General features: G+C 35.4%; 1 protein-coding gene across 6 annotated transcripts in view; it reads left to right on the top strand.

The window, feature by feature from the left end:
- Nucleotides 1–1,522: 1,522 nt before the first annotated feature.
- The window catches only part of LOC117396681 (nuclear receptor subfamily 6 group A member 1), a 234,413-nt gene continuing 225,024 nt past the window's right edge, over nt 1,523–10,911 (top strand). Inside the window, exon 1 of one of the 6 annotated variants that reach the window (XM_059005238.1) lies at nt 1,523–1,728. In XM_059005238.1, coding sequence (XP_058861221.1) covers nt 1,674–1,728 — 55 coding nt within the window. In that variant the 5' untranslated portion in view covers nt 1,523–1,673. The remainder of the gene's footprint in view (nt 1,729–10,911) is intronic. The other 5 variants (XM_059005239.1, XM_059005237.1, XM_059005243.1 and 2 more) reach the window with 5 other exon arrangements.

Below are 10,911 nucleotides of genomic sequence, written 5' to 3'. Positions count from 1 at the left end.
GTTCTGAATGCCCCTTTACCTAATCTCCATTTGTGACCCCTGGTCCTTGTTTCTTTTTTCAGGTTGAAAAAGTCCCCTGGGTCAACATTGTCTATACCTTTTAGAATTCTGAATGCTTGAATCAGATCACCGCGTAGTCTTTTTTTGTTCAAGACTGAAGAGATTCAATTCTTTTAGCCTGTCTGCATAAGACATGCCTTTTAAACCCATATCATTGTAGATATGCAAGAAGGAAACAAATAAATAACAGGGATCATTGTAGATATGCAAGAAGGAAACAAATAAATAACAGGGATCATTGTAGATAAGCAAGAAGGAAATAAATAAATAACAGGGATCATTGTAGAGAAGCAAGAAGGAAACAAATAAATAACAGGGATCATTGTAGATAAGCAAGAAGGAAACAAATAAATAACAGGGATCATTGTAGAGAAGCAAGAAGGAAACAAATAAATAACAGGGATCATTGTAGATAAGCAAGAAGGAAACAAATAAATAACAGGGATCATTGTAGAGAAGCAAGAAGGAAACAAATAAATAACAGGGATCATTGTAGCTAGACAAGAAGGAAACAAATAAATAACAGGGATCATTGTAGATATGCAAGAAGGAAACAAATAAATAACAGGGATCATTGTAGCTAGGCAAGAAGGAAACAAATAAATAACAGGGATCATTGTAGCTAGGCAAGAAGGAAACAAATAAATAACAGGGATATATGTTCTAATCCAAGGCTATCAATGTATCACGGCCAGGTCCTGTTGTAGGTGAGTACCCAGGGTCTGGAAAGTATGATTTCAGAGAATACAATGGAGATTAAAATGGCCAAGTCAAGTACATCATTTTTTTAAGAGTAGTGCCTGTTAGATTAAAAACACGGGTATTTCAGCCGCTGTTGTGCATTGTTTCACTTGGACCTTTTTGTATAATCTGTTCATTGCACAGTTGTTTTTTTATACAATTGTTTTTATAACATCATCCCTTTTTCATGATATCTTGAAACAAAACTCCCTGTCTACAGCAGCTACTGCACAATGTAATATGCATTAATACTGCTCATTTAATATTTAAATGAAGTGTTATATTACAGTACTTGAAGATACCTACAAAGGGCACAACGATTTCACTATTTTCAGCTTCTTTGTTCATGGTGAATTGGTTATAAAATATCAATTATTTTTGAAGGCTTATTTTGTAATTAAAAAAAATGTATCGTTTACCGATATCTATATATTTTAGAAGTATTTAGTCATGGGCACTCAAATTGTCTTTAATGTTTACGTGTAGAAAAATTAAACAAATCACAGGTCTTCTTCACCCGGCTGCGCATATGAGTACCCGCACTTTTTTTTTTTGGTTGAGAATTTCACCCCTGCAATTACTTAAGACAAATCTAAACTAGACTTACGGTTGCAGGCAATACGCATTTTCAGAATCGCCGAGCGGCTTTGGAATGAAAAGACTTCAAATCCCAAAGTTCTTTGCTAGTCCTGTGCGGTGGCACGCTGCTACGTCATTGTTGTAAGAAGAGCTGTTTTGTGTATGAAAGAGCGTGGATAGGATCTCTGATTTTTACTGACAGCTCATAAACAGCATGGAGCGGGTCTGCTGCCATTGACTGCAAGATATATTGCTTTTAAAGAAATAACTCACAAGAAAAAAAAAGAAACAGAATGGAAATAGAAAAGAGAACGAATGGGTTTGAGTTCCAGGAAAGACGTGTAAACGGTAAGTCACCCTTCCTGTCCTGTTTCATTGCAATTAATATTTGATGTAATTCCCATACAACTGTGCACCGGTATGTGTGCGCCAGGCAACCTTTCTTATCGTTGTATCTGTTTATTACTTTATTGAGGGAATGACAGAAAAATATAGCGCGCATTGCACATATAATAAAAACTATGTTTAATCTCAAATTCAAATGCGAAATGACATAGCATACTATATTTTTAAAGGTCTAAGTAATATATTCTCTGCGTAATAATTAACACGTGAAATATTTGTAAACGGAAAGCAACAGTTTGTCCAATCTAAGAATATAAATAAGCTTTTGCTTTTTATGTTGTGTGTTTTTTTTTGTTTTTTTACAGCTACATTAAAACCATATACAATATACCTATTGATTGCAATTAAAAGAAACCTTATAACATACCTTTTAAAAGGTTATATACATTGGCTGACATCAAAGGGAGGCTTATAATTGTGGAGCTGCCACACTGAATGTTCACCTATCCAGTTGCATTTAGCTTACACGGTAAGGTAAGACGCATCATATGGTTTAAAGTAAAGGCGAATGCTGTTAATTTCGTAAATGTGAGGAAAGTTTCAGCTGCTCTGTGGAAGGGGGTGTTTTTATTTGGGAAGTGTTTAGTCATAGTCTTTATGAGGTCGTAAAAGGTGAACTTTTGAACTTGAGGAAGCGCCCTGGAGCAATTAGGTAAAGCAACACAACACTGCGAGTCCCGCGTCACAAAGGATATGCAATGAATGAAGCGCAGCACTGCTGTAAACCCCGATCAGTTTAGGATCATTCGCAATAGAATGGACATCCCATGGTAGGCTGCAAGTGGCTGTATTTTTTTTATTTATTTAATGTCGGTAGAAAAATATTAAATATAAGCTAGGTAGGTTTACAAAATATTCTCATTACCCGAAATTGTCAAAAAAACAACAAAACAAAAAAAAAACAACAAACAAACAAAAAGCATAAATACAAAATACATTTATATATTTATGCTTATATGCATATGTATGCATTGCACGTCTCTGTCATATTTTTAATTCATAGTAACCATTAACGCAAAATTATTATTTTAGATACTTAAAATTCTGGATGTATTTTATTTTATAGGATCAATTGTGATAAGTGTAAATTAAACATATAGTTTGCTTAATACCTCTGAATTTAAACTTAAAACAACATGTTTTTATTTAGCAGTAGTATTTAGCATATCGTTAATTAGTTTAAAAGTAGCGCCAGTGCCTGTACCGCGTCCGCTTCATTGTCTTAAGGGTTAAGCTTTTTATTGACAGTGTCGGGCTAAAGAAAACACTCTTTGATGTTGACTGGCACCATATCGGAACATGCTTTCCTGTAACGGTGTTCTGATTAGTGAGAGATTTATTCCATTATTTACAGTGAATTTATCTGACCATGTTAATTGTAGGACCGAGCCTGAATAGGTGGTTATTCTTGTGGTTACACGACTGTATAGAAGTAGTATTATGTGTAATACTGCAGTCCTGTTTGAATTCGATTTGCTTTTACTCAGATTAACACAGTGCCGCCTATTTCATTTATCTTGCAAATTTACTCGAGTTGGAGTAGTGAAATCTTTGTGTTTATTGTACTAAATAAAAACATTTAAATATTATTTACCAACTCCAAACCCTTAATGTAGGCACTTTTACATTACATTTGAAAGCCGAGTATTATGTATTTACATGAAATAATTACGATGCTTCATTAACATGACATAAGCAAGGAAATAAGCTACCACGTTATACGGGAGACATTTTCCGTTATTAAAAAAAAATGTAACATTGTTTGTTTGGACAAATGTATTAAAACAAAACACATCTTTAAAGATAAGACCCCAGGCTGAAAATTATTATTATTATTTCAAATGTCTGAACTGATGAATTAGTATTGTAATAAATTACATACATTTTAAGAAAAAATGTGCCTAATGTATTTATTAAAACACATGGCTTGCAATAATGTATATCAAGCCATATTCATGATTTACATGTCGGTGTTTTAAAACGATGGGGATGATAAATGTAGTTCTACTAGTATTGACTGTATTTAACTGAAATTGGAATTTGCATTTTTTTTTTTTTTAGAAATCATTTTTCCTGGCAATGTGATTTGTTATGTCAGATCCCAACCCAGATAAGGCTGGTAGACTATAGGAACATCTTTAATTTAACATCAATGATCAGTTATTCACAGTACATCACATTTTTGTGTGTGTGTGTGTGTGTATAATATATATATATATATATATATATATATATATATATATATATATATATATATATATAATACACACACACACTAGTCAAAAGGAAAAATCTTTTTTAGCAAAAGTTTTGCTTTTGTGGATGAGGAAAAAGTTACAAGAAATATATTTATTCTACAATTATTTATTTCACTATTTTTTTGCAAAACTCAAAAAATGCCAATTGAAAAGTATTCATACGCTTTGATGCTATGATAGTATTGGTGCTAGAAATTTCAATATGATAATGCAGAACCTAATTCTAGAAAAGTCTAGAAAATGCTGGAGTGTAGGTGAACATTCTTAGAGAGTATAAAAGGGTTAGGCATAGGATGATTGCTGTCATTACCAATAAGTCAATAAGGGGGAAAAAGTAAAGAGCTATTGGAAGACCTTAGACAGAAAATCATTTATTGTCATAAAGCTGGAGAAGGATACAAGAATATTTCCAAGCATTTGAGTATCCCAATTTCAACTATTATCAAGAAGTACAAGACTCTACTGTCAAGACGCTCCCTCGGTCTAGAAGAAAGAAGGTTCTTTCACCAAGAACAAGTAGAAGAATTGTGAGGAAGGTTAATAATAATCTGAGATTGATTGCCAAAGATATTCAAAGTGAATTTGCTGCAAGTGGGACTGGGGTTTCCATTTCGACCATAGGTCGAGTATTGTATGGTGAAGGTCTCAATGGTCACAGGCCAAGGAAAAAGCCAATCTTAGGAAAACGTCACAAGGACAATCGCTTAAAGTTTGCAAAATGGCATGAATGCTGGATGGGAGTTCTGGTGAAGGGTTTTGTGGAGTGATGAAACAAAAATCAAGCTATTTGATCACACTGATGTCGTTATGTTTGGAGAAAGTCTGGCGAGGCGTACAAAGAAAATATCACCATACCTACTGTCAAGCATGGAGGTGGTAATATCCTTATATGGGGCTGTTTTTCATCTAATGTTACAGGAAATTTAGTTCCAATACATGGTATAATGGATTCCATAGCATACCAAAAGATACTGGCCAATCATCTGAAACCCTCCGCTACAAAACTTGGTTTAAAGCGCAACTGGAAGTTCCAACATGACAACGATCCAAAGCACACATCAAAATCTACTTCAGAATGGATAAAGAAGAATCAAATCAAGGTTCTGGAATGGCCTAGTCAGTCCCGATCTAAATCCAATTGAGAATCTTTGGTACGAGTTGAAGAAGGCTGTGCAGAAGAGAAGTCCTCGGAATTTGAATGAACTGGAACAATTTTGGGTTGAAGAATGGTCAAAAATCACTAAAGAATCATGCCAAAAGCTAATTGACGAATATCCTAATCATTTAAAAGAGGTTATTGCTAAAGGTGCCTCAACAATCTATTTCTTGTAACTTTTTTTTTTTTCCTCATCCACAAAAGCAAAACTTTTGCTACAAAAGATTCATTGATGTTAAATTAACTAAATATGTTAGGCTACCAACCTTATCTGTGTTGGGATCTGACATAACATAAATCACATTGCCAGGAAAAATATGATTTTTAAAAATATAAATGCAAATTCCAATTTCAGTTAAATACAGTCAATACTAATAGAACTACATTTATCATCTCCATCGTTTTAAAACAGCGACATGTAAATCATGAATATGGCTTGATATACATTATTGCAAGCCATGTGTTTTAATACATACATTAGGCACATTTTGTTTCTTAATGTATGTAATTTATTACAGTACAAATTCATCAATTCAGAAATTAAAAATAATAATAATTTTCATTGGGGTATGTATAATTACAAATTCATTCCTTACACAATGATGTTTTGGTTAGATTGTACTGCTTTGTTTCTTGTATGTCTTCTAGCAATTAGATTGAGGAAATCACCTTTGTGTATAAAGAACATTGTATAAAATGTTAATTGCAACTGGTTCATGTAATACGCCATCATGACCAGCAAATCGACTGTAATGTATGGCATGTAGACAATTCTACACCAAAAGATGTGCAGTACATCATACCTACAGTCATTCCAATTCAAAACAGCATTTGGTTTGCTGTTTGTATTGTCTGCTGAAGAGCCCAAGAGCTACAGTAATCACACTTTGATGGATGATTTTTTTAATCAATGATTTTGTTGATCATTTAAGTAAGCCATCATCAATGAATCATGTTTGATTAGAAAGTTGCTACTTTCTAATACAGATTGTGTGTCTGCGGTTTCTGTTCTCTACCAGTTTACTTGTGAAAGCTCTTTTCTGAATGTTCATGGGTAAACACTGATTTTGCTGCTGCCACACGATACCATAACATGTTCTTTTATTCAGTGGGATCCCTACTTACTGAGCTGCAGTTATTTTACTTTTGGGATCAGCATTTTCAAATATTCTTTTGCATTTCAGATGACTATTCAGATATATTTTTCAGTGGAAAAATATATCTGAAAAAAGTAAAATTAAACCCAGTACTTCAACAAATGACCTTAAGAAAAACACTGTATGTCTTCCTCCTTTTGTATCTATCCCTGTCTGTATCTGTCTGTGTCTCTCTATCGGGATGTTAATAGTTTTGAATGTAAATGTTTAATCATTATTCAGAAGTATGCATGTGAATTATAGATGTTGGCCTTGGTGATTTTAATGAGAGCTCATTTCTTTATATTCAGTATTTGTTCACAGTCTATTCCACGTCCACCTCAGTGCTGGCGACATGTACAGTAGTCATAAACACATTAGTAACGTAATTTATTCTGAAGTATAATGGAGTGCTCCTTGTTGTGGGTTATCTGTTTAAGTTAAAACGTTTAAAGGTTAATTTTAATGTTTAAGCAATTAGCATTTATCTGCAGAGCACCTTAAGATTCAATTACTTTCAGAATTAATAAAAAATTAACAACCCTGAAGTCTGTGCACAGTGCAGTATGACAATATGTTGGTTTTGAGGTGGATGATCATGATGGAATTAAGAATTTGTTTTTCTCCATGGATATTATGAAGCAAAGCACCACTAAGTTAAAGTTAGTTATTGCTTTTCATATGTAAACATCTGTTAACGTCTGTTATGTTAATGCAGGTATATATATATATATATATATATATATATATATATATATATTGTAAGATAGTGTAGTCCTGGGGGAATGGGACTACATCTCCCAGAGGAAAACCTTAGTTTGGTTAATTGTTTAATTTAATTTGTTAATTGGTTTATTGTTAATGATCCCCTGCACCTGGTAGTGATTGTAAATTAGGACCAGGTGCAGGGTATATAAGAGGTGCAGTCAGTCTGCACAGGGCTGCTGTATAGAAGGAGACAGGTAGAGTGTTCTGTGTCCAAGCAGCCACAGGAAAAAGTAAGGGTTTTGTAAAAATACTGTGTGTATGTGTTTTGTGTTGTGGGGAAACGGCTTAGCCGTCCCACTGTATAGTCAGGGTGTTCCTGAGGTTTAGTTAGCGCTCCAAAGGAGCTAGGTGTTGTTTTGTGTTTATTTTGTTTTTGTGCTTATTAAAATAGCGCGTCAGCGCATAAAAAACCAATTTCTTGTGTGCTGGGTCAATTTGTAAAGGGGCTAGAACCGAGTGAGTTGCAGCTTTATCACAATATATATATATATATATATATATATATATATATATATATATATATATATATATATTATAGCATTTATTATCGTGGGGTAATAACCCTACGATAATAAATCGATAATATTTTAATGAAATTGAATATTCCATTAAATTAAAAACGTGTCTTGTATATATTCACTTACTGTCAAGACCGTAATCTGTGCTGATGCTTCTAAAAGTTACTGAGAATGTGTATCTGAACAAATACAGGACGATGATGCAGTGATCAAGAGTAACCTGCAGGGCTCCAGACAAACTTTTTACCAATGGCTCCCAGACAAAGATTTTTGGGCGCCAAATCCAGTTGTTGGGTGTCAGTTTATTTGCAAGTTGGCTGCCTCCAAATTCAACTCCTTCAAAATACAAGAAAACAAAACAATACAAAAACAGAATGTTTGTACTCGCATTGCCCCATGTGCTGCCTCACTCATCCTCTACGCTGCCTGACTCTGGCTTGCTCTGCCTTTCTTGTCCTCTGTGTAATCTGCTATTCTGCAAATAGACCTGTCCTTCCTCCTTCTGCTGCTGTTCCTCATCTTTCATGTTTTAAACGTGAACTTCAAATATCCTGCACCTCTGCCTTTTGATAATGTTTCTTAACAAATTATCTGGAATTTGTCCTTAACTTAAGCCTGTGAACTGTATACAACTATCACATCTTTCTTATTCGTCAGAGTCTGAGCCAGTGTCACCAACAGTTAAAATGTCTGCATCACGTGGCCAGGAAGTGTAGTTTGGTCTTTGTCTCCTTTTACTCGTGGACAAGACTCTGGGTCAAAAAGTTCAAGTGATGGGCCCTCTGCACTGATTCTCACAAGATCTTCAACTGAGTTGCATAGCTTGGATTTAATTCTGTTTTGTGCAGAAAATCCACGTTCGCATTGGGCAGCCGATATCGGCAGCACAAGCATGATTTCCACTAAATGTAGAAGATTTTTTAAATCTGTGCAAAAGGGTTCTTTTGTTAGCATGACCGCCATAAACCAATGTAGGATTTATCCATAAACTGACCTTTGACCAATGTTTTAAGCATTCTCCATCTTGCTTGACCTGCATCAACATTGTATCCATTCTTTTCTAAAAGGTCACTAAACCAATTCAGTAAGACTTCTAACTGCTCATCTCCAAAGTTAACAAGATCATCAGGCCATGCATCATGGCAGAAAATTAAAAAGCACTTTATCACTCTGGGTCCTCCTGAAAACCCTTCCTCTACGGAAAGCTTAATTATGTTGTCAAACCTGGACTCAAACCCCCTGACTGTGATTTCAACAGTTTTTTCAATTTGTGTCTTGAAGTAATTTTAAAAATGTCATGAGTGTGGGGGCCCTTAAGTTTAATGTGCTGAAATGTAAAGCTACTGCTGGTAGCCCTGCCCCTCCTGCTTCCTGACTGATCCTGCTGCTGTGCACCTGCCTGGGGTTGGGAATCCACATGCTGCAAACATTTCTCTAGTATGCCTTTTCATTCAAACTTTTAATTGTCAAAACACTGTTCTCAATTGCTGCAACAGCCTTGGGAAGAATTAGATTTTTCTTCTACAGTGTAAGGCTAAGTTTTGATACCTCTGAAAAGAGATCATGTAAAAAATGACAAACCCTACAAAAGCATGTTTTTCCATTTCCTGTAGAACATGTTTTGCTCTTCCTCTAATGTCTGTGTTTTTGGAAGTGGAAGCAAGGTGCTCCATGTGGGGATGCACAGCAGTGAACTGTCCCAGTCCAGTAGCATCATTCTCCTGCATTTGACTGCAAAAAAACAGACAACGCCAGCTTAAATGTGTGGCAGCCAGCGCTGTGTTTTTAAAGCTGAAGGTGTCCTAATTGTTCAGCCTAACTCGGCCCCAATGACTTTCAACTCACGTTTACTTTTTGGACTGAAGTGGTAGGTTTTCCACACCAACTGCAGAAGGTCATATACTTTCTCAATCATTAGAACTGATCTTTGAGCACTTAACATTGCCAATTCAAGCCTATGTGGTAAGCAATGAAATGACAGAATATGCTGTCCAATCTCGCTTCTCAAGGGAGTTCCTACCCCTCCTGTAGCTCCAGTATTAACATGGGCACCATCCGCTCCAAAAGCACTTAATTTGTCTCGCCACCAATCTGAACATAATTTGTCAACCTTTCCAAGCAAATTCTTGGTTGTGTTTAAGATTCCTTGAGCATGACAATGATCTACTTCAGCAAAGCCTACCAGACGATTCACTACCACACCTGCAGAAACATACATACAGTACACAATTACATTATCTCTCCCAGCTACATCTGTTCCACAGTCAGTTCAAACAGAAATGTAATTTGCATTGTGAACCCATTTCTGCAAATCTCCTCTTATTTCTTCAGCAATGACAGCAACAATTCAGCACATGCTGTATCATTGTCATATGTTTTGGATACATCCAAACCATTCTTCATGAGAACAACCTGCGAGTTAAATTTAGTGAATGGCAATTCATCTACTGCAATCATATAAGCAGCATTGAATTTCATTTTTAATTCCGTGATTTTTTGTTTCTGCATTGATTTCCGTAGCATGTACCGTTGCCATTGGTGTCTCGTACACTTTGCAGTAACGCAGTCCCTAGCATTTCTGCATTCACCATGCATTTTCACATTCTCCTTTTTTGAAATGGTCTGTTCCAGAAATAAAATCATTTTTCCCTGCATTTCTGTTTTTCACCATTGTAACGTAACTTGGCAAATTCTTGAAGCCACTAAGTCTTAAACTGCCGTGTAAGTTTTTCTGTCACCTTCAGCAAACTCTTGACTCGCAAGACTTAGTCTATATGTACAGCTGATGCAGATTCTGCAGTACTAGTGCTAGATGCAGCAGACAAACTGGAGAAAAAATTTGATATTTTTCTACATTGGTTATGGGAGACGGTACAATTTCTTTCAGCATGGTATGGCGAATTTTTAAATTCCCCCCCCTTTATCGTTTCTTACAGTGTTTGTGGCACACTTTGAATGACACGTGTGCAAAACACAACATGTTCCAAGTTTATTTTTTCCATACGCTTTCTCAATAAAGGTCAGTCTTTTTATTTTATTTTTTTATAAATAACTAATACTCACTGATGCTGTCACCATGTAGAATAAGAAAATGTGTGTGTTCAGTTTTTTCTGTAGCTTCAGTTCTTTCATTTTCACTCTAACAGGTCTTCTCTCACACATTACAGTAGTTTAATAATAAAAGACAGCAGTTTAAAATGTGCGCGTACGTACACTGACATGTGGGAGATTGACGCTTGTTGGTGCTCTCGCTTGTCCTTTTAAAGAGAGAGGCAGTATTTTTGTGTTGC

Source organism: Acipenser ruthenus, chromosome 31, assembly GCF_902713425.1.
Source record: "Acipenser ruthenus chromosome 31, fAciRut3.2 maternal haplotype, whole genome shotgun sequence".
Lineage (NCBI taxonomy): Eukaryota > Metazoa > Chordata > Actinopteri > Acipenseriformes > Acipenseridae > Acipenser > Acipenser ruthenus.
This window is presented reverse-complemented; position numbering and strand designations above follow the sequence as displayed.